Raw genomic sequence first — 24,815 nt, 5'->3', positions numbered from 1 at the left:
ATCCACACGGCTCCTCAATTTGGGATGATTTGTTGTCTATTCAGGTATTCCACAGATGCAGGTACATCAGGTTGATTGTGGAGCTTTAATCCACTGCTCCTGAGGCTGCTGGGAGAGATTTCCCTTTCTCTTCTTTGTTCTCACAGCTCCCAGGGGCTCAGCTTTGTTTTTGGCCCCGCCTCTGCGTGTAGGTCGCAGGAGGGCGTCTGTTCTTCGCTCAGACAGGATGGGGTTAAAGGAGCAGCTGATTCGGGGGCTCTGGCTCACTCAGGCACGGGGGAGGGAGGGGCACGGAGTGCGGGGCGGGCCTGCAGCGGCAGAGGCCGGCGTGACGTTGCAACAGCGTGAGGCGCGCTGTGCGTTCTCCTGAGGAAGTTGTCCGTGGATCCCGGGACCCTGGCAGTGGCGGGCTGCACAGGCTCTCCGGAATGGGGGTGTGGACAGTGACCTGTGCTCGCACACAGGCTTCTTGGTGGCGGCAGCAGCAGCGTTAGCGTCTCATGCCCGTCTCTGGGGTCCGCGCTTTTAGCCGCGGCTCGCACCCGTCTCTGGAGCTCCTTTAAACAGCGCGCTTAATCTCCTCTCCTCGCGCACCAGGAAACAAAGAGGGAAGAAAAAGTCTCTTGCCTCTTCGGCAGGTCCAGACTCTTCCCCGGACTCCCTCCCGGCCAGCCGTGGCGCACCACCGCCCTGCAGGCTGTGTTCACGCCGCCAACCCCAGTCCTCTCCCAGTGCTCCGACCGAAGCCCGAACCTCAACTCCCAGCCCCGCCCGCCCCGGCGGGGGAGCAGAAAACCGTCTCGAGCCGGTGAGTGCCGGTCGGCACCGATCCTCTGTGCGGGAATCTCTCTGCTTTGCCCTCCGCACCCCTGTTGCTGTGCTCTCCTTCGCGTCTCCGAAGCTTTCCCCCTCCGCCACCCGCAGTCTCCGCCCGCGAAGGGGCTTCCTAGTGTGTGGAGATCTTTCCTCCTTCACAGCTCCCTCCCACTGGTGCGGGTCCTGCCTCTAACCTTTTGTCTCTGTTTTTTCTTTTTTCTTTTGCCCTACCCAGGTACGTGAGGGGTTTCTTGCCTTTAGGGAGGTCTGAGGTCTTCTGCCAGCGTTCAGTAGGTGTTCTGTAGGAGTTGTTCCACGTGTAGATGTATTTCTGGTGTATCTGTGGGGAGGAAGGCGATCTCCACGTCCTACTCCTCCGCCATCTTCCCGGAAGCGCCCCTATCATCTCTTTTGAAGTAAACTTCTATACCTTATTTATAATTCAAAATGCAGGAACACACAAAATGTGCTCCCTTACTGCGACCAGCTTTTAAAAGCATTATATTGATGGCACTGCTTAGTTTCAGAAGTAAAAATGTCAAGGTAGTTGGTGCTCAGGGTTTACTCTGCAGCCGTAAGGGAGGCTGGTGAGTAGGAATTGTGGTAAAGCTAGGATGAGAAGATGAGAAATGATTCCCTTTGACCGAAGGACAAATGCTTCTACGTTTTGTTTCAGTTCCCTAGTACAGTAAAATAGCATTTAGAGATGGTATTCCGAGAGCTAATATTAGACTAATTTAACCTATGAACATCACATCAGTGTCATCAAAGGGGAGTTCCTGTGTAATGTAAACACTTTTCTATGATTCAGAGAGTAGCATGGCTCCACCATTAAAATAAACAATGTAGCAATTTAGAGTAATAGCCTTGTATGACACGACTGGCCTCTCTTTTTTGATCCCAACATTTAAAAAAAAATGAAATGTAGTGTAGTATACTTTCAACTAAGTAAAATTGTTTTCATATATGTAGACAAGGATAGTAAGGTAAATATCCAAAAATTAAAATAGCTTCTGTATTAAGGCAGCGAGTGGGCTTAGATGATTTTAATACACATTTTAAACGTATTTAATATTATCACATTTTCTTGTCAATTAAAACAAGAAGAGGATATCCATCTACTTGGAAGGAAAGAATATTGTCTTTTTAATCTCTGACTTAAGGAAAACTGATATGTCACTTTCCAGATTCCATAGAACTAGGATGGGGAAGGGGATGCTTTAAATTCTTTGCAGACCTCACCTGGGTTTTGCCCAGCATCGTTGTTTTTTAAAGGTGTCACGCTGCCCCCTGGTGTTCAACAAGCTAAATTGTAATGTCTCAAACGCCTACTTCATTTTCTTTCTGTATTTTCTGAATAATCAAGGAATTTAAAAAGGGGGGGTTGGAAGAGGAATACCTGTAGTCCTATAAACTTGTGGGTATCTTATGGGTTGTCAGTATTTTCTATTTTTTAAATTACTTAAAAAATGTCACACGTTTTTAAGCCCTTATGCGCAGGTTTACAGGCTTTAGGTGCTGTAAAGTGGCAGAACTTGTCAGCAGGGCTCTGGGAGTTGCCCAACGCTTCAAGCACTTTGGATGGTGTGGAAATCAGCTGGCCAAAATGTGATACTCCCTGAACAAAATGGATCCCAGAAGAAACAACGGGATTACCAAATTCAGGCACATAATCTTACAGGACCCTCTCTGAGATTCTGTTTAAAATCTTTAAACCAAAGGAAAATAAATAAATAAGGGTGCATTTTGAGCAGACATTGCATAAGAAAATAGTGACCACATATGACCCAAGGCAAGAAGCTTCTGGCCTCTCAGTAAGGGCCCCAGAAGCTGAAGGTTCATAGTTTCAGGGAGATTGGCCTCTGATCCCAAGGTTGTTTCACTGTAGCTTCTGGACTTTTCCTTGAGCATTATAACTCACAGAGCCTTAATAAATTAGGGAACACATACAAATTCAATAATGTGGTAGCATTAACGTGTTCTTTATATCCTCTGTTGAGAACTGATGGTCTTTGAACCGTTCTAGCCAAATGATAATAAATCAGTTTGTTTATACAGAAACATCTTTAGTGACTTTGGTTGTATGTGGAAGAATTATAGAAGATCAGATGCTTCCAGAAGTCAAAAAAGAGATGGTGATAGAATCAGTGAAACCATTTAAAACTATTCTAGAAAGCTGAATACTGACAGTTGGTCTTCATGTTGGGCTAACCCCCAGGAGAAAATCGAATCCTGTTCCCTGATTACATGTGGAAATCTAGATCTTAATCTTAAAGATTATAAGCTAGTTCAAATGGAAAAAGAAATCACTTAGCTTTCACAAAGAAGAGGTTTCTATTATCCAAATCAGAAGATGACACTTTTGGGATAATAATCACAGGAAATGAAGAGCTTCCTTGGGTGAAATCTCAAGAAGCCACCTAATCGAGGGTTACTTTAATTTTCTGAATAGTACATAATACTTTCAAATATTTTGTCTTCTCTGTCCATTTCTTTATTTATCATACAACACCAGTTTCCTTCCACAGTATGTAAAATCCATGACCGTAGGGCTTTTACCTGACACGTGCCCGGAGAGGGCCACTGCATTTGGCCACACAGACTACACTGTCTAACATCACAGAACGCCCCTCACCTTGAGGTCTTTGTGAATGGCACCCCCTAGAGCGGCCCTGTAGCCTCTGTCCAGAGCAAAAGTGCTGACCCTGGCACAGAATGGTCCTTCAACAATTATGTATTGAGTGAATGAATAAGTGATACGTCAGCTTATTTATTATTCTCATTTGAAAAAAGGATGAGAAGTTGAAAGATTTTGTGTCCCATAAATCAAAGCATGTACATTTACATGTGCAAACTAGTTTCACTTTGATGGATGACTTTTTCTGACTAAGTTGATTCTTGGAGACTGAGCTCAGGCAAGTCTGTAAAAGTCGAACCAGTAGCATAGACAGTCCAGGTCTTCTGATTTCCCTTGTCACGTTCTAGGTTTGTCAGTTTCCCTGTCCCCATAGCCAATTCCTTCAGACTCCTTGTGCTTTGCCGAGTGTGTGGCTGGGGAGTGACGGTGTGTGCGCTCTTTTTTGTTTGTTTTTTGGCAGCATTCAGCGAGTGTGGCGCGAGTACCTGCAGCGGCAGGACCCCCTGGAGAAGAGGAGCCCATCCCCACCTTCCGTGTCCTCAGACAAGCTGAGTACCTCCGTCAGCATGAACACCTTCTCGGACAGCAGCACACCTGTGAGTGCATGTCTCCTTTTCATGACTTGGTTGGCCAATCACCTGGTCTTCAGGGCTTTGGTTCCAAGAAAGAAATCTTGGGATGTGAGCAGGTGGTTTGTGATAGACCTACAAGTTGCTTGTCTGCTATGCATGAGCCCATGGTGAGGGTTTTGTCCTCTCAAAACAAAGACATGATTCATAAATGCACAGTGAACTTAATCAAGTCTGAGGGAATCGATTGCGTTTGAAATCAACCTAAACTGCTAGTTTGTGTGTTGGCAGTCCTCCATTACGGAGAATATCTTTTTACTTTTCTTTATAATAACGTGTTCCTTTTAGTCTGTGTCAGTAGCGTTTTGTGGTGAGAACAGGATAGAAGATTAGCTTGGTTATAAGGATTTTTAGCTTGATTATAAGGATTTTAAAGAGAACCTTCACAGGAAGAATTGGAAGGGGTCACAAATTCAGGGGTTGCATCTCAAAGGCTTTTGGGGCCAGGTAAGTAACCCATGTGACTGATGGGGGTTGAGTTGTGACTGGCTCACTGAACCAAGGCATCACCTAAAGGCGTAGCCCCTCTCGGCTCCTGCAAGTATGTTGCCAGGTGGGGAAGCAGAAAAGATGTTGCCAAAGGTCATTTTCTTTCTTCATAAGATGCCAGAAATCCAGATTTTTAAATTTTGGCAACCAGTAAGAAATTTTAAATGTAAATAGACCATATGTGCAGACCACAATTGTCCCGGGTCCACCAGTTTAAGAACTCTGGAGTACAGGGCTGAGGAATGAAAGAATCTGATGGAAGCCTTTACTTTTCAAAAAAAAAAAAAACAAACACCAAATGTGTTAGGAAATAAATGATCAGGGAATTGTAATGCAGATTTGTGTGGATTTAGCCATTGTCATCGGTTGCCATTGTCACTGGAGCACTGAAAGAAGTTAGGAAGAGAAATGAACTATACAAGTATATTATTTTAAAAAAAAAATCTTCCTTGACTACTTTGTAATCACGTTTATTCGGTTGTGAAAAAGGCTTCCCAACAGCCAAAATAATGCGTTCACATTGGGATCAAGCAAAGGTTACTTTGAAATGTTTTCAGATGATTGTGTTGCATATTCTTTAATTCATGGCTTTACCTAGTTGTGGATTCTAAAGAGAGAGCAGTAAGTTCAGCTTATGGCTGTGCCAATAACAACGGCAGAAGATGTATTTTTAGCTGACAGCAGAAATTGAATCCTTAGTGAAACTGCACTTTATAGAGACAATTTTGGGGGGCAATGAGTTGTCTTAACTGGCCTCACTATCACTAGAGGGCGCTCACGAACCACTTTGGAAAATGTCTGAGTTTAGTAAAGTTTGTATTTAACTTGTGATTTGTGAGTGAAAAAGAATGTGAAAATTGAGTGTCTAGGATGCCCTCGCTGTGAATGTCAGTAGAAGGTACAAATTAAGTGACTCTGAAGACTGGATTTGAATGATGGAAATTGAGTATCAGAAATCACTGTGCCTGTGAGTTGAAGGTTTGGGTTTACTACTGCCTTTGTACTTTCTCAGCCCTAATTCCGGACAATATCAACTGTCTAGTGATATCTAACCGTTTCAGTGTTGCTTTAGGGCGGTTATTCCTTTTGGCTTATTGAAATTCTGGAAGAATCTATCTTTGCTTTATATTTATGCTGCCACACGGCTATGATTCTAGCACCTCAAGTGTTTTTGTGCATAAATGCATGTTCTTCCCCCTCATGGGTCATCACGTTTATGTTTATCATTGCACAGCTTTGCTAACAGTTTTACCTTATTTAATTTAGCCTAGCCTCCAGGTTCCCTGAGGTTTCTTGATAGAGGAGATTTCCTCCCTCAAGTGTCCCCAGCAATCTGGTTTCCCATAAGGTGTGTCAGACTGAACTGGGAGTGGCACCCTGCTCCACCACTACGTCATCATGCTTTATCTCTGTGCTCGTGGGACAAAAATGAGCCTATTCCATGTGTGGAAGTCTGGCTCACTCCTGATCGCCTACAAACAGTGAGAATCAAAACAGGATTTCAAAAAACATTACTGGAATTAGCTTCAGGAAGCAAGCAGACCCTGCCCAGAATTCTAATAAGGTTATTAATTATAAGAACAACTTTGGTATTGATGATGGCAGTGGTGTGACACTAAATGTACAAAATAAAATATGAAAGTACAAGATGTTGGGACATTCCCAAGCCTCTCATTTGTCAGGCAGGTAAAATACCCAAGCCATAATTGTTTAAAACTTAATGCTTAGTTGTTTGGAGCTGGTGTAACTAGCTAAGGTTGTTTTTATCTCCCATGATTATCCCTTTGCTGAGGCCTTTCAAGAAGATTCATTCTTACATCTTTCATTGGTTGCAGCCCCATGAAAGGAGAGTGACTCTGCTCTACCCTGACTGGCCTGCCAGACCCAGTGATAAGTAGATGAGCAGACCTCAAGTTTATGGAGGGGATAAGGATGACCCCCGGCTCACCTTGGCTAAGCCTGTCATAAAGAGATGAGCTTCCTCTAATAATCAGAAAGTCCTTTGGAACTTCAGGGTTAAAAGCCTTCAGTTCAAGTCAAATGCTCTCAGTAATGTGTATCCCTGGGCAATTCTCCAGGCCCCTGACTTCTACTAGATCCCCTCCAGCTTGTTGAACCTCAGCCCTCTTTCTCTGGGCTTGATCTATCATGGTTGCTGCCCTAAACCATTGTCTGTCTTCTCGAATCTGATCAGCTGCCTGTCTCGTCCTAACCCTTTACTAACCTCTGACACAGCCTCAGTTGGAGGCCATTCTGCCCTTGCGTAACCCGTGGGCCTTGCCTGCTGCTCCACCTGCCCCCATGCCTATAATAACTGCAATTACTGCTCGTCCTAGCTGTCTGCCCCAGGCATGTGCTGCATGAGAAGCCAGCAACCTGATCTGGGGGAGTCCCTGTGCTGAGATGAGAATGATGTTTCTGCATGCTCCTGTTCTCTTTTGGCCAAGCATAATAGTTAATGTAGTTCTTAGAATATTTTTGCCGTGAAATAAATAGCAACAGTAATGTTTCAGTATGAGCTCTCAAATTCATCTTAATAAGAGCTGAGCACTTGTTATGTGGCAGGCACTTCGCTAATGTTTTCCATGGATTATTTCGTTTAATCCTCTCTATGACCATATGAAGGAGGTACTATTATTATCTCCATTTTACAGATGATGAAAATGAGAGTTAAAGAGAACTTGCCCTGGGTTACTGTTTGGGCCGGAGCCTGTATGGGTCACTATTCTACTATATTGTACCACTTGAAAGTAAGCTTGCATTTAGATATGGTCAAGCAGTGAAAGAGATAACCAATGCATTAATGCATTTCTAAGACTATTTTACAATTTAGTAGGTATAAACAGTGAATGGAATAATTGAAAAAAGAACCCTCATTTGATTTTATAAATTGCCTCATTCAGTGCTCTTTGATTAAAACCTCAAACCTCAGCTGCTCAATGCCAAATTAAAGAGCAACAGGAGGGAAGATAATATTAAGTTTTGTTAGCAATTTGCATATCAAGTGCGCTTATACCACAGTGTGTCATGTGGTAACGGAAAAATTTGTTTTAGAAATAGCAATTTTGAATAGCAACTGTTATTAAGAAATGGAGCTTATGGGTATCAAAGTGAGAAGCAAAGAATAACTTTTTATAACCATAAAAATATTAGTTATTGAATAGAGGACAACACTGGAAAATGCTTTGTGTTTTTTATTAATCAATTTCATGTGACCAAATACTTACTGTTTTAGTTCCCAGCTTCAAGAAACCTGTAATTTGTTTAATAAGATGTCATGGAAAGAAAGTATAGCATGGTCTATCGTAAACCATTAGGTTTATACTTTTTAAAAAATCATTAGCATATCCCTGCAGATAAATCCAGAAAAATCTCTGGATTGTTTGGGGACATTCTTAGTCCCATTTGGTTTGAATTGATTCCATATGCCTGGGCCTTCTTTCCTTGCCACGCCCACTTTTCCCGTTGGTTCCCATACTATTATGGTCTGGCCTGTAGGGGGCAGCGTGGCTCATGGAATGAGGCCCTGGCTTGGTAAGAGGACCTGACTTAAAACCTGTCACTTTTTGTGAGTCTAAGATGTATCCCTTGAGAGGCCCTTCTTCATCTGCAAACTGAAAATAATACCCACCTCAGAGGTGGATTGTTATTGCTGTGAAGATTAAATGGCACTACATACGTAAAACAGCACAGAGCCTGGGACCCCGAAGTCTCTCAGTATATGTTAGTCGATTCTGAATCTGCTCTTGAAAACACTCCATGCGTTCAGAACACTGGAAAACTTGTGAAGAGCAGAGGTGAAAATTTTACCTGGATTTGCACTGAGGAGGCCAGGGATGCACAGAGCCTTTTTCTGATTCACCGAGGATCAAATTGTGTCCTAGAATATATGTGTGTGTGTATATATATATATATATATATATATATATATATATATATATATATATATATAAACGTATACATATGTTCGGAGTATATATGTATACATGTGTACGTTCTGAGGTTGGAGCTGTACTTACAAAAGTAATAAATTAAGCATTTATTTTAGTGTTGCTCCTTTAAAAACTAATTTTCAAGGTCGAAAGGTTAAGTCAGGTGCAAGTACTTTTGCCTCTAAATGAGTCGGCCTCTTCTGAGAGACCACACCCACATACATAGTAGAAGAAAGCCTAGATTATTCTCCTCACTTCAGACCTGAGGAAAAAGAGATGGGAGGATCCATCCCATCTCCAGCATGTCGGGGAGAACAGAGTTACACCTCTCAGGCCAGTCAGTGCAAAGCCGTGTTTCACTCCTGGTCAGGAAGAATTACAGTTCTTGTAATCCTTGAGCTGTTTCTGTAATTCTTATAATTCTTGGGCAGGTTCAGGAGCGGTGGTCTGGGCCAGCTCAAGACCCTGTTACGCCAATTGTCCTGGAGAGAAGCCATGGAGCCCTCATATTTATGGAGTTGCTGGAGTAGTCCTGGCTTTTAGTGAGAGTAGCTGGGTAGCCAACAGCGGGCAGCCAGGTGACCTACCACACCTCCCCAAGTACACCACCAAAAGCCAGGACCGTTCCTTCCTGCCAGACACAGCAGGTGCGCCTATATTCAACATGCTTAATTATCCTCAAGTTCTATTGCCTTTTTTGAGATTTACAACCTCCAGGCTTTAAATACATTGGGAAAAATTTAGTGGTTAAAGGGAGAAAGTCTTCTTCCAAAGTCGTACATGTTTTGGGAGGAAACTCAAGCCCTAAAAGAGGATTTCCTGGGACCACCCCCCAGTACAATCCTGAGAGCTGCAAAATTATAGAGAATGTAAGCCTTGTACTACTTAATAATTTAATAACCTAGATTTTCCAGGTCAGGGACAAGTTACAGTATTATGCCCAGCTGTTATAAATTTAGGTCCCATGAGTTCTAATGTTTCAGCACCCAAGCTCTGTCTAACATCTAGCCTTTCAGACCCTGAAATTGCACAATTTTTTTGCCAATCTATTTGTCCCAAATTTTGGTTCAGAGAATATAGTAATCATATGTAAAAAGAGAAGACTTCTTGGTATTTACATGGAGGTAAATACATTTCTCTTTTCTTCAAACCAGGGTCTTAGAGAACAAATGTTTTCTTTTCCAAAGTTTTAGAAATTATATAATACATAACCATATATTACAGTTTAAATAAAATGGAATTGTACAAAATAATATCCTGTTTTTTGAAAAATTTATTTTATTGAAGTATAGTTGGTTTACAGTGTTGTGTTAATTTCTACTGTACAGCAAAGTTATTCAGTTATACATATATATATTCTTTTTCATAATCTTGTCCATTAGGGTTTGTCGCAGGATATTGAATACAGTTCCCTGTGCTATACAGTAGGACCTTGCTGTTTATGCATTCTATATATAATAGTTTGCATCTGCTAATCCCAAACTCCCAGTCCATCTCTCTCCCACCGTCTCCCTTGGCAGCCACAAGTCTGCTCTTTATGTTTGTGAGTCTGTTTCTGTTTCGTAGATAAGTTCATGTCATCTTTTAGATTCCACATATAAGTGATATAATATGGTATTTATCTTTCTCTTTCGGACTTACTAAACTTAGTATGATAATCTCTAGGTCCATCCATGTTGCTGCAAATGGCATTATTTCATTCTTTTTTCATGGCTGAGGAATAGTCCATTGTATATCGTACCACATCTTCTTTATCCAGTTATCTTTAGATGGACATTTAGTTTGTTTCCATGTCTTGGCTATTGTTAATAGTGCTGCTATGAACATTGGGGTGCATGTATCTTTTCGAATTACAGTTTTCTCCGGATATATGCCCAGGAGTGGAATTGCAGAATCATATGGCAACTCTATTTTTAGTTTTTTGAGGAACCTCCATACTGTTTTCCTTAGTGGTTGCACCAATTTACATTCCCACCAACAGTGTAGGAAAATTACATTTTCCCTCTTCTCCACCCTCTCCAGCAAAAAATATCTTTATACCACAAGCGCTCTCCTCTTTACATATTTGAATGTTGGTTGATAATATTGATTCCTTTTTCCAAATCATCCTTTTGACTTAATGATTTGAGGACATTTTTCTTGATAGGTTTAAAAATGAGCATGTTGTTTAGGTTTGAGGATTAAAAAAAATTTTTTTTGCGACTGCTAACATTGAACATTTCCTGAGTTTAAAATTATATACAAAATTGACAATTCCCTATTTGATAACTAACTCATTCATCCACAGTAATATAATAAATCCTCCTAAGCAGTCTCAAAGTCATTAACCTAGGAATTCAGATGCAAAAATCTAGGCACTAAGTACCTCACTTTACGCAAAGAGGGTTGAAAAAGAATTTGCGCACTTTGCAGTTTTCCTTAAGTCCAGTCTCAGCACTTGTCCTCACCTAGATCCTGTCCTTATTCTACAGCTTAGGTGAGATAAAGTGTTGAATCCCTAGTTTAGACCCAGTTGCACCTTCTGTTATAAAATCTAGTTTCATCATTACAAATCAGCGTTTCACTCTTCGAATGAGTATGAAAGATGCTTTAGGATCCAAGGAGAAACTGGATGTGGTGGAACTGGAGTGAGATCTACTACTGTATTCCTTTTTTTTCCTGGAAAGCTCATTGGCCTAAGACTCTTTAGGATGTTCTTTTTGTAAATAAGACTTCTTGGGTGGGGAGGGGAGTTATTCCCATCCTTGGATTAGGTCAACATCATTTGTTCACTCATTCAACAAATACTGAGTGCCTGCTGTGTGCTGGCCCTTTGTCAAGCCCTGCAGATAAAATGATCACCCAAATACACACAACCTCTGCCCTTGCAGAATTTACATAATTCCCCAGTCATGGTTGGCAATTCTTGTAACAGATGTACTGCCAACTTAGAGGACATCCTCGATAACATTTCATTGATTAATTATATAGATGTTTAGGTATTATTAGTAACAAAAATCTGACTGCTGAAACATCTTCTAGAGCAGAAGTTCCCAAAATGTGGAACCTGGAATACTAGTCTCATAGGGTATTGATAGATGTTAATTGGGGGAAGGGTGAAATAAGCTAATTTATTTACTTCAGGACTTCTTAGAGCCTTACTAAGCTAATACACATTTTGAATTTGCAAGATGGGGATCACTGTTTTCATGTTTCCTAAACTTCTTTGACCAGGAAACTAATTAAGAGTCACATCTTATTGGACTACTGATCCATGGAACACTTTGGGGAATACTATTCTAGAGTTAGTAGCTGTTGAAGAAAAGTGCCAAGAGCTGGAGCTTCTAAGTGGCTCAATTATAAAATTAAAATGAATTGAACAGTGCATTTTGAAAGTTTCTAATGAAATTTTTACACATGACATCTCCTTTTTATAGGTCTCTATTATAGAGCTGTATTATGCAAATTTTACTAAGTTAGTTCACATATAAAACTTGTTACATTAACTGGCTAGCAGGGTTTAAACAAAAAGACCAAGTCTAGTCAACGACATAACAGTGTTGGAAGATGGGGTTTTAGGGAATCAGTAAATAACTCCTTTTCTGTTCTTGATTTGGAAACTTATTTTGAAAGGCCAGAGATTTAGGCAGAGGGATATAAAAATCTCAGCTTTATTTTCTGTCAAAGCTGGATTTGAGGGTGGAATTCGAACTTGTAGCCATTGAGCTTTCTACTACTAAGCTTTGGATTTAAGGAGTCTTATCAATCACAGGAAGCACGAGATACTGCCAGCCTCACCCACAGATCTTGTGCAGGGAGGTGGAGCCCATTAAAAAATGGAGGGAGAATGATGTTGGGTTGCCAGTGCCTTTGCCTAATCCTGCAGTTAAGATAACTCCTCCTACTTTCCTGGAGTGGATTAAAGGGTGGAAATCAGAGTCTGGGAGCATTTAGGAAGTTTCTTCCTCATGGAAATCTGAGGAGACAGGAAGAAGGGAACCTCCAACATTGCACGCTTCATGTAGCAACAATTTGGCCTTTTATTATGATAAATATCATATATATTTTTGTACTTATCTTGATTTTTATATGATTGTATACTTTGTAATATATTCATTATTGCAGTGTTTTCTGCATAAGAATTACTTTGAAAGCTTTAAAAAAAAACCCACAGATTCCAGAACCATAGTAGATCTTTTGAATTAGAATATCTGGGAATTCAGTATTTTTTTTTAATGTCTTAGGTAATCCTTATTATCGTAAAGAATAGAAAACTGTGAGTTATAGAAATTGCAAACAAATTCCACTTTATTTAAGAAACAGACATGATCACCCAGGTGATCAATATTTTTTCTAATTTGCATCTCGATATTTTTGTATTGTAAATCATGTGCCTTGAGGAGGTGCTTAAGCAAATTTTCCCTGGGTCTGATACCAAAACACCCATTATTGTTTTAATAGAATTTTCCCAGTGGCACTGATTGTGTTGATAATTCTGTTTTCCTAGAATTTATAGTTCTTTTCTTTCTCAAAAATATAAGTACTGTGCTCACCAAGGAAGGTTTCTGTTGTTTGATCCAGTTTGGTTTTTATTAAAAGAGGATACAGTCGATAGGCACTGATTAGATTAGTTTCAATTTAATCTTCACTTTGACTATGAGGATTTTTAGTTTGTATGAAGAGAGATTAGATGATTTAACTATTAGCTGACAAGAAAGTCAACTATGACTGAAAATCCCAAGTTATGGTGTGTGACTACATGTTAAGAAAGAGAAAAATACACTACACAGAATGGAAATGGATAATTCTCATTATTATACATTCTTTAAAATATCTTTGTATACTATTTATTACTAGTTACATGTAAAAATTACCTATAGTATAGTTAAACTTTTGTTATTGTATTCAGAGCTGAAAAACATCTAGAAATAATGAGTAAAAGAAATTTCCTACCAACATTTGAAAACATACTCAAATCCTTTCAGAGATAGGTGTTAGTAAAATTTTTTGTCTATGAAACATTCTTAAATTACATCAAATAAAATGTTGTCTGGAGTTGAAGACAGTTGCCTTAATTTTTATTTTGCAATCTTCATAGATTGGCATTAAAAAATAATGATTTTTTTAAATGCTAAAAATTCTGAGAGATGTTTTAGAAGTTTCTGTCTGTCTCTACAGTTCCTCTAGTTCCCTTTAGAGCTCCGTGAGGGGAAACCCCTTCTTTACCTGTGAGGAATAAATTGATTTTCTCTTCATGGCACTGTATTGATAGGGTTAAGTATATTGATAGAAGACCACACTATTTAATGCAAGTAGATTTTCAAGAAAATCACTATGCCAAACACTTCACTAGAAGAACTTCATCTACATACAGCAGCAACTGTGACCTGCTTTAGAGATGACATCATTGGGTGTCATGTGGCTCTTTATACGTTTCAGCCTCAGAAAGAGGTAATCTGTGAAAGCCACAAGAGCCTGATTTCTGCTGTGATAGTCTTCAGCAGACAGAGGCTGGGGCTAGAGTGAGGCATACCTGTTTACATAGTGTGTGCAGTGCCTTGTGGAATTCTGAGCTTTATTTTTGTTTAATCAAAAAATAGATGCAATGATAGAATGAAGTGAATTGGCATCTTTGGACTAATGGGAGCTTGTTTTCTGCATTAAGATCAAGAACTTTTCTGGAATCCTCTGTTCTCTGAGTAGCCTGTAGTTTCTCCCTTTTTTTCCCCTCAATTTGAAGAACACTGAGAAAAATCAGCAAACTTCATCTCCCAAAGAGCTCTCCCTCTTTTTTGTCAATACTTGAAGATTTCTGCTCCAGAATCTTTGAGCTGCCTGAGCATCGTGGTTGATAACTGAAGGGTAAAGCATCTCCTTTGTAGTATGTGTTACAGAAATTCTTCAGATAACTTCACTTGCTAACACAGATGGCCCTTTATGGATTTCTTGTAAAGCCTGTTTGAATAAACAACTCTTTCCTCTCAAATGGGCAAGAGTAGCTCTTCAGCACCATGGAGAGGTCAGGCCAGCGAACAACGACGTGGGACTGTGACCAGGGCAAGCAATCTGACGGTGTAAGTTTTCCAAATGTCTATCATCTATTTTAGGTCTATCATATTTTTACAACTGGAGAGAGGAAACTCCAAACTCTAACCGAGTTAGTCTAAATTTAAGCTGTAAAATGTAATGGGCTTCATTACATTTGAAAGTCAGGATTAACCATTTAAAAATATTATTTTAGAAAGTGTGAATATGTTATTTTGAAAAATTGCTTTCTCATTGCATCAGTTGGTATGTGAATGCTTGGTATTTTGAATCTTTATAGTCTAAGTTTTTGTTTTAATTTACCACAAATTAATTGCATTGCCGTTGGACAAAACAGAGCATTTTAAAATACTCATTTAAATAGTTCTAAATGTACAGTTTGTTGCCTTTTGTAAATACAAGGCTCTCTTTGGAAAGTTATTTCTGATCTGTGCTCATTTTAAAGGATAGTTTTAAACTTTTAAATTGCAGATTATATTTCACTTACCAAAAGAGAAAATGTCTAGGTATTCTAATGTTGGCACGCGTAGGAGATATTTGATGACTTATGAAATTTTAGATTTACTGGTATAAAATATGTACCGTAAAAGCCTATAGTAAGTGGAAAGTGCAGATCCTTTTATAAAATGATTAGATATGGACCACTGGAGAGGTACCTTTAGCGTCACTGAAGTATTTAATTTGTTTCAAAGTAGTCCAATTTAACTGTTCAAACCAGAAATTTAAAAAATAGTTTATTCGAAAATATCTTATAACAACCTCCTTAAAACTGTCAAAGGTATAGTTTTATGATACTGTTATATCACACAGCCAATGAAGAAATGATACTTTGAGTTGCTATGAAGAATGACCTCCACAGATATCTTGATTAGCTATTCAAATTTGTCTAAGGGAACAGAGTGTCATAAAAAAGTAATATAACAAATAATTATCTTTTCTCAGGCCAGTTAAGTGAGGTTTGGAACATTTATTTATGCTGAACCACTTATTTTAAAGTCTGAGAAAACTATCTTTTTATATTATTGTAATATGGAATTTATTTCCCTCAGTAGTTCTCCTCCTATGTAAAAACCATTGTAAATACAATTTACTTAACTAAACCCCTAATTCAAATATAACTAATTTTTTCTGTTATAGATAACTTCCAAGTGAATTTACTGTTGCTTCTTAAGTCTTCAGTAATTTGGCATTTGATTTTTGGATAAATGGCACTTACATTTTGACAGTGTATTTGGTACAAAATTTTGGAGGCTGTGACTTAGTTTTATATTAAGGAGCCCTTGTTATATATGTTTGTCAGCTATGTTTAATAGATCCACTGATGATTTCTTTAATTGATGTCAATATTTAAAAGAACTCTATTTTTGAAAAGAAAGGTAGATATATGATTCCAGTTGTTTTAGTTTAATTTCCCTATGTTTTACCATTATGCTTTGATTTTTGAGATGAATAAGTAGGGCCTTTCACACACTGTTGAGCAGACTTCTGTGTTTTTAAAACTTTGGTGGTTCCTTTATGATAAACTGTATCCATTATTTGCAGTGGTAGACTTTGGACAAATCACTCTGGTTGATTAGACTGTAAGATTCTAATTTAGAGGATTTGAGGCTCATGTCATAAGATGCATCTGCTTTATGTTCTGAAATGGGAGGACATGTACCTGATTCAGAAATGTATTTTCTAGCAATCTTTGCCTCTATCTCTTAGGGATGTGATTTACTTATGATATTGTCTGCAGTGTAACATTTTATATTTCTAGACTTTTTGCACACATTTTTGTGATGTATTTATAACAACAGCTATCTAACATATATTTTCTAGTTGAGGTACGGTTGTCTGTGTATTTATTTAACCAAAAATTGTCCCTATGTGATAGACCACAAACATGTTTTGACTTCTGCTTTGAGAGCCTTTCAATCATTGTTGAAATAGCATAAGTCATCTGAAGAATAGAAAAATGTCCAGAGCTATTTAGACTGTGAGCTATTTGCATTTCTTTTTTCTTTCTTTCTTCTTCTTCTTTTTTTTTTTATAGCATTCTGGTGGTAGCAGATGTGTGTGAACAATCTTAAATTTAGTTGAGTGACATTTTGCTTTTCTTGCCAATGTAAAAATATGCTCACGGATCTCTTTTTTGTGGTCCACCCACCCTTGCAAAGGCTTTGTAACCTTTGGCTACAAAGGATTTAAGGGCATATTTACTTTATGAAAACCACCCTAGTTAGGATGCTTTACAGGGCAGCTGAACATAGAGGGAGCTGACTGACAGGGGTGGTTCTTCCTACTGATTTCAACCCTTTTTGACACTAAGAGGAAAAAGTTGGTTCTGTGAAATAGTTCTTCCATCCCAGGTACTCACAGACTCATTTCTGTTGGACATCTCCATCACAGCTTCCAACCAGAAGCAACTCTTCTGGCTACAGTCCCAACAGGACCAGTTTCAGTAGGAGAGAGCCTGAAAGTGGGATGTGTTACAGGAACATCCCAAAGGGCAGCTTCTTAGAGGGAAATGGGTATTCTTGGGATTATTGCAGTGAAGCAGGACCCTGACTGGTTCCAAATGGATTTTAGGCTTGTTTTACTATGTTTCTAGCATTATGGATAGGGATCAGATGACATCAGGTACCCCAGGGCAGTTCTACAGCTTCCTAGAGAATCACCCTGGGCTGATGCTTCGGCATAGAGGGTTCCATCAACGTGATTTTTGTCCTCAGTTATCATGTTTATTGTTAGCGTTCCTTCCCTCTCCCTATTGTACTCACAATGAACATTCCTACTTTATAGTACATGTTGGGCTTAGGTAGATATGGCCTAACTGATTTGAGATTATTAAATATTACTAGAAACTGTGGAGTCATCTGAACTATTTCAGAAAACTAAACAGAGCTTAGAGACTTTCCAAGGAAAGCTGAAAGACCAGAAATATCCTCCAAAGAGATAGTACCATGCTTTTCTCATTTTAACTAGTCTTTCAAATCCCAGCCCCTCTGTATGAAGCTGACTCCCTCCCATAAGTAAACTCAAGCCAGAGCATATAAAACACATCCAGGCAGCCAGACATTGGATGGATTCAGGCCACTTCCATCTTGTCTAATTTATCCTGTGCTCCTAATTCTCATCTTACTTGTGTCTTTTTCTAAAAAGTTTTATTGGAGCATAGTTGATTTACAATGTTGCATTTCAGGTGTACAGCAAAGCAAATCAATTATACATATACATATATCTTTTTTAGATTTTACCTGTGTCTTTGACGCCATCTAATATGCACTTATATAGTGCACTTGACACAGTACATTACACAGCACCTGACTCCATTAATAAGACCCATCTTGATGGAAAACCCATTTTTACTTCAACATTCTGCTATTATCTCAGTAGCATGCTTCTCCAAGATGCAGTTTTTGCGCTTGATGTCTGACCTTTGTGTACCACAATGGCAGGAAAGAAACATCTCTTCACCTGGGGTTTCATTTTGGGTGCATCGGAACTGGTGGAACTGTACTGGGCAGACCATGGTGTTGGCACAGAAAGCATGTCCTTTGACTATCCATGATTTACTAAGTATCTTTATATTTTAAGAACTGGTCAAAGATAGACTCAGGCTAATGATTTGAGGATATTTAGAAAAGAATGTCAAGTTTCAATGCCTTAAAGCAAGTCATACAAATTTACTCATATTTAACTTTGGTTGGAATTATAAGGAATATAAATACAGGTGCTGTATCTGGACTTCAGTACGACTATGAAGATTTTTTTCTGATATCTCTGTGGAGAAGATAACTAATTGTGGATGGAATAGTAATACCAATTGGTAATATTTGGGCTGGTTAAGTAGCCTTACCAAAATTGTGTTAACTGATGAATCAGAGCTAGCCTGGAGGTAAGCACATAATGGTGTGTAATAGGTTTCTGTTATAAGCATTCTTTTAATCAATGATCTTAAATATAATATTTTTCCTACCTCTTATTTCATAGTTGAGGACATTTCATGTGGGAGAGGAGGAACAATTTGCCTGAGGTCAGCTAGTTGCTCAGCTGCAAAAGTGGAGCTAGAAACCAGATTTTTCTGACTCCCAAGCAAGGGAATTTCTACTGGGATATGTGATCACCAAGGAACCTCAATGCTGAGCAATCAGTGAAAGTTTTATGGAGAAATATTTTTTATCTAAAATTAGAACAACTTTTAAAACTTCGGAGATGTCATTCAATGGCATAGGCTTTCTCGTAAAGCAGTAAGCTTCTCATCACCAGGAATATGCATGCACAGACTGGATGGGCCACATCAGAGATGCTGTAGAAGGGAACTGTATATTGTGGAAGGGTGTGTGAGTGTGTGTGTGAGTGTGTGTGTGTATGTGTGTGTGTGTGTGATGACTGGACTAGATGATCTCTAAGGTCTCTTTCAACTTGAACATGGAGAGGAGACATTAGTGCAATGTTGTCTCATTAAAAATAGAAAACAAGAATAATTTCTTCGTTCAGCAAACGTTGGGTACATACTCAAGGTACTGTGTGGTTCTAAGAACTGATTACCCAAGTCTGCCTGAGACACCAAGAAACCATCCACTTGAGAGGGAGTTAAAAAGGGGGAGATTGGGAAATAAATTAAAATGAAAGGATGGGGGGCTTCCCTGGTGGTGCAGTGGTTGAGAGTCCGCCTGCTGATGCAGGGGACACGGGTTCGTGCCCCGGTCTGGGAAGATCCCACATGCCGCGGAGCGGCGGGGCGCGTGAGCCATGGCCGCTGGGCCTGTGCTCCACACGGGAGAGGCCACAACAGTGAGAGGACCGCGTACCACAAAATAAATAAATAAATAAATAAAAATAAAATGAAAGGATGGGAAAAGAGACCCAGGAGGGAGAGTAAGATGCATTACTTGGATCTATTTGAGAAGGAAAAAACTAGGTTAAAGGGGTAAAAGCAGAACCAAAGTTATAATTTATCTTTTTCATCTCTAGTCTGGAGATACTTCAATGCATGAAAGAGAAACAAAAATTTAGGATTTATTGATCTCTAATAAATTCCACAATTCTATTCAGGATCGTCAAATATCTAATGAGCTTTTGTGCCTCCATCCTTTCAACCTGTGTAGCTGTAGTTGCATAATCGACCCTTAGAGATTTTATCCCAGTTGTTATTTGTATTTTTCCTAATTGAGAGAAATTCCAAAGCTGTAGACCATCAATTCAGGGACTCAACATCAAGTCAGTCTTGCTGCTGGTGTTGTTCTGAATTTGAATGTCTTTGATTACCTGGGTTTGTACTATATGTTGTATATTTATGCTGAGTTGTAATAAGTAGATCCCCATAAGTATAATAGTTCAAACACAGCAGAAATTTATTTCTCGATTAAGGATCCATACTGGACTGGTGAGCAGGTTAGTGGGGTGACCCTCCTTCATACAGTCATTCAGAGAACCCAGGATGGTGTGGGCTCTGCCATCTTCAACACGTGGTGTCCAAAACTACCCTAGAGTCAAAACTTAGAGCAAACCAAAAAGGGAAAAGGAAATGGAGCAGCATACATAGAAGGTTTTAATGGGCCAAGTCTGAAAGAGACACACACATGACTCAATGCACATTCTTTTCACTGAACTCAGTCATGTGCCATAGCTAACTGCAAGGGAGATTGGTAAAGATAATTCTACAGGATACATAAAAATAAGACAAGGAAATGGATTTTAGATCACTCAGTACTGTCTGCCATACTTGGGAGGGATTCTTCCTCCAAACCTTTAGTTCCTGTCTCTGTAAAGTTGACATATGCCACTAGATCTGCTTAATGTTAACTTCTCTACAGCCTTGGTCGTTGCCTGTTTCAATCTTCCAGGTTGCAAACTACAGAATCTGACCCTAGTTAATTTCAGCTAAAAATGAATTTATTAGAAAGATATCAGCTATCTCCCTGAATTAACAGGAAGGCTGGAGAATCAGGCTCAGGAAACAAAAGAGGCACTAAGGGAAATTTTTTGGCCAGAACTCCAGGCAAAGGCACACCTGAGAGACAACATTGTTGGAGCACTGCTGGGTCATTGGATGCAACGGTCATAAGAAGCTCTAAAACGTGCCTTGCTTCTCTGACACACTTCCTCTAGATGCAGAGTCCTTAACAAGGCCATCCCATTGACTGGTTTAGATCATGTGTTCGAAGCCAGATTGCTAGGATGTAGGGAAGGGAAGTTACTTCTGTAGTGAGGGGTAGAGTCCTGTTCCTTGCTGTAACTCCTTTAATAGTGGAATCTGTAATTATGGGATGGGGGCTCAGATGCACTAAAAAGTTTAAAATGACAGAAATCTACTGTGCCTGCTGTTGTAAGATGCCCGTAATGCCACATTAGATCTTCTGATGGCCCATGCCAATTCTCACTGATTCCAACTGGCCGCACACCTACACTGTGCCTTATTGTTATGCCTAGACTATGCCTTGTTGTTCCTCCTGGGATGTGTTTTGATCACTTTTGCCAGTTTATTACCCCAACCCACCTAGCATCCTGTGTGAAACTTGCTTTGGCCCTTTTTGATGGTAGCTTTTCTGGTCCTTTCCTACAACACTTGGCATTGTTTTGAGAACTAAATTCAGACCTGGGACCTATGTGATAAGTCTGCATGGCCATCGCCCAGACATTTGACCCATCTCCTGTGGGGTTTTCTCATCTGTAAAATGAATAAGTCAGCTCAATTCCCATTTGTCTCAAAGGGATGCCGAGAGGCTTAACAAGATGGTGCTTCGAGATATTTGGAACACAGGGTGGCATTATCACATTATTATTTTCACAAGCTGTTCACCTGAAGGGAGAAAATAAAGAGTGGATATTTAATGCCAGAGAGGTTTTTGGCACTTTGTCAATTTGACATTAGCTTTGAAGGCTTTTGGAATTTTGCCTGAAATTTTCAGTACCAAGCAGCTAAAAGCTGGGCTCGTGATATTCCTGTCCCCAGGGATGGCATTAAGCATTTGTGAGGGATGAGCTGTGCCAGACCCATTTTCCAATGTGCCACCAACAGACACAAAAAAGCAACGCACACTCTGTAAATTGCTGCTCGTACCCACATTTCACACTTGGAACAGCACCTCTGACTTGTGCCAGCAGAAAAGGGATGAGAGAGGAGTGATCCATGTAGGCATATGTGAAGGAAGCTCCCTGTCTGACACGCGGGCCATTTGTGGCTGGGAAGCTTCTATTTGAGTGGTCAGATGGACCCTATTGAAGGTCACAAAACCTTTTTTAGACCTTTCAAAATCACCCACATCACAGTCCTCTTTGAAAGAGAGCTGTTGGTTATGCAAATGTCACATTTGCCAACTAAACTGAAGAGTGGGCTAATTAGAAGTAGAGAGGAGAAGTACATACTTTTGGAACTTCATTTTAATGATTTTGGAAGGAAGAGAAAGGCAGGAAAACGTGTTGGAATCCAGGGAAGAATTTGTTCATGTGATTGAAGTTTAAGCCTTGTGATCGTAATTACATGGAAAGGTTATAAATGGTTTCCTTTATTTGGATCCGAAACATTTTCAAATACATAGGCTTCCACATATGTGCCTGAAATACATATTTATGTACATTTTAAAAGTAACAATATGCCATCCATACATTACAGTGAAAGTTGTTAATAGAAATTGCTTAGGGACTACCCTGGTGGCGCAGTGGGTGGCGCAGTGGTTAAGAATCTGCCTGACAATGCAGGGGACATGGGTTCGATCCCTGGTCCGGGAAGATCCCACATGCCACGGAGCAACTAAGCCCGCACGCCTATAGCCTGTGCTCCACAGCAAGAGAAGCCACTATAATGAGAAGCCTGTGCACCGCAATGAAGAGTAGTGCCCATTTGCCGTAGCTAGAAAAAGCCCACGCACAGCAACGAAGACCCAATGCAAACAAAAATTAATTAATTAATTTTTTAAAAATTGAAAGCAGGGCAAAAAAAATGTTTAGTGTCAAGAGCTAAAAAATACAGCTTTGAACCTGCTTACTCTTAGTATTGGGTTGGCCAAAAAGTTTGTTTTTTTCGGTAAGGTGGCTCCAGTAGCGCTTAGTTGTCTTTAACTTCATTAGAAACAATTTTGTTAGATTGTATGTGGCAGCTGTCATATTAGCGTGCATTTAAAAAAAAAAATCAAAATTGGTGAATTTTTGTGTAGCCATTTTAATATTGAATATGGAAGAAAAACAACATTTTTGGCATGTTATGCTTTATTATTTCAAGAAAGGTAAAAACGCAACTGAAATGCAAAAAACGATTTGTGCAGTGTACGGAGAAGGTGCTGTGACTGATTGAACACGTCAAAAGTGGTTTGCAAAGTTTCGTGCTGGAGATTTCTCGCTGGACGATGCTCCATGGTTGGGTAGACCAGTTGAAGTTGATAGCGATCAAATCGAGACCTTAATTGAGAACAATCAACGTTATACCACGTGGGAGATAGCCAACATACTCAAACTATCCAAATCAAGCATTAAAAATCATTTACACCATCTTGGTTATGTTAATGACTTTGATGTTTGTGTTCCACGTAATTTAAGTGGAAAAAAACCTTCTTGACCATATTTCTGCGTGTGATTCTGTACTTAAACATAATGAAAACGTTCCATTTTTAAAACAAATTGTGACGGGTGATGAAAAGAGGATACTGTACAACAATGTGGAACGGAAGAGATTGTGGGGCAAGCGAAATGAACCACCACCAACCACACTAAAGGCCGGTCTTCATCCAAAGAAGGTAATGTTGTGTATATGGTGAGATTGGAAGGGAGTCCTCTATTATGAACTCCTTCTGGAAAACCAAACGATTAATTCCAACAAGTACTGCTCCCAATTAGACCAACTGAAAGCAGCACTCAATGAAAAGCGTCCGGAATTAGTCAACAGAAAACGCATAATCTTCCATCAGGATAACGCAAGACCGTATGTTCCTTTGATGACCGGGCAAAAACTGTCGCAGCTTGTCTGGGAAGTTCTGTTTCATCTGCCGTATTCACCAGACATGGCACCTTCGGATTTCCATTTATTTTGGTCTTTACAAAATTCTCTTAATGGAAAAATTTTCAATTCCCTGGAAGACTGTAAAAGGCACCTGGGAAAGTTCTTTTCTCAACAAGATAAAATTATAAAGAAAGATGGAATTATGAAGTTGCCTGAAAAATGGCAGAAGGTAGTGGAACAAAAGGGTGAATACGTTGTTCAATAAAGTTCTTGGTGAAAATGAAAAATGGGTCTTTTATTTTTACTTAAAAACCAAAGGCGCTTTTTGGCCAACCAAATAGGTCTTGCATCTTCATAAAGAAACTGCAAGCTTCTTACCTGAGCTTTGTCAGTGAAAGAAGGAAGCTACTTGCATTTTTAAAACAAAGTACAGTGACTACTAGTTCATCTAAAAACTGTTAGGAAATGAGGCTTCTACATAAATGAAATCTACCAATAATAGCAGTTTACTTTTTTTTTCAATCAACATATTTTGAATGACAATGTTTCTAAATTACATTATAAAATTTTCTGCTTTTTATAGTAATGCTTATTTGCATCTATAATATGAATGTATGCTCATTTTAGAAAATATACACAAAGTTTAAAAATATTCTTCACCAACCCAATAGAGAGAGGCCACCATTGTTAATATTTTAGTGAATTGCTGTCTGACTAGCAATCCCACGCCTGGGTATATATTTTGGAAAAAAAGAAAAACTCTAATTCGAAATGATACATTCACCCCAGTGTTCACAGCAACACTATTTACAATAGCCAAAACATGGAAACAACCCAAGTGCCCATCAACAGATGATTGGCTTAAGAAGATGTGATATATATATAAATATATATATATATATGATGGAATATTACTTAGCCATAGAAAAGAATGAAATACTGCTATTTGCAGCAACATGGATAGACCTAGAGAATACTATGCTTAGTGAAATAAGTCAGACAGATTTCTTTTTTAATTATTGTAGTTTACATTTTCACATGTTTTGTGGCTATGTTTTCGTTTACTGTTTTATTGAGGTTTCATTGTTTTTCTCAATTATTGTATAAGCTCCTTAAATATTACGTATATTAAGCTTTTGCCTTCATATTTGTGGAAAATATTTTCTCATGGTATGTTTATTTATGTTTATGCTATTTCAATCTATAGAATTTTAAATAATGACTTTTATGAAATGAAATATTTTTAGTATCTCTTTTTACCTATGTATTTTCCCATTTTTTTAATGGTTGCATCTTTAACGTTTGTCTTAAGTTCATTTGAAAGTTTGGTATAGGCTAGGAAGAGAAGCAGTAGTCTTGTCTTATAC

General features: G+C 39.1%; 1 protein-coding gene across 3 annotated transcripts in view; it reads left to right on the top strand.

Moving 5' to 3' along the window:
• Positions 1-13,926: 13,926 nt before the first annotated feature.
• LOC114890950 (schwannomin-interacting protein 1) overlaps positions 13,927-24,815 on the top strand; it is a 567,141-nt gene continuing 556,252 nt past the window's right edge. For 2 of the 3 annotated variants that reach the window (XM_029214922.1, XM_029214920.1), the window contains exon 1: positions 13,930-14,557. In XM_029214922.1, coding sequence (XP_029070755.1) covers positions 14,495-14,557 — 63 coding nt within the window. In that variant the 5' untranslated portion in view covers positions 13,930-14,494. Of the gene's footprint in view, positions 14,558-24,815 lie in introns of all 3 variants that reach the window. The other variant, XM_029214918.1, reaches the window with a different exon arrangement.

Source organism: Monodon monoceros, unplaced genomic scaffold, assembly GCF_005190385.1.
Source record: "Monodon monoceros isolate NGI ecotype Baffin Bay Population unplaced genomic scaffold, NGI_Narwhal_1 Super_Scaffold_11, whole genome shotgun sequence".
Lineage (NCBI taxonomy): Eukaryota > Metazoa > Chordata > Mammalia > Artiodactyla > Monodontidae > Monodon > Monodon monoceros.
This window is presented reverse-complemented; position numbering and strand designations above follow the sequence as displayed.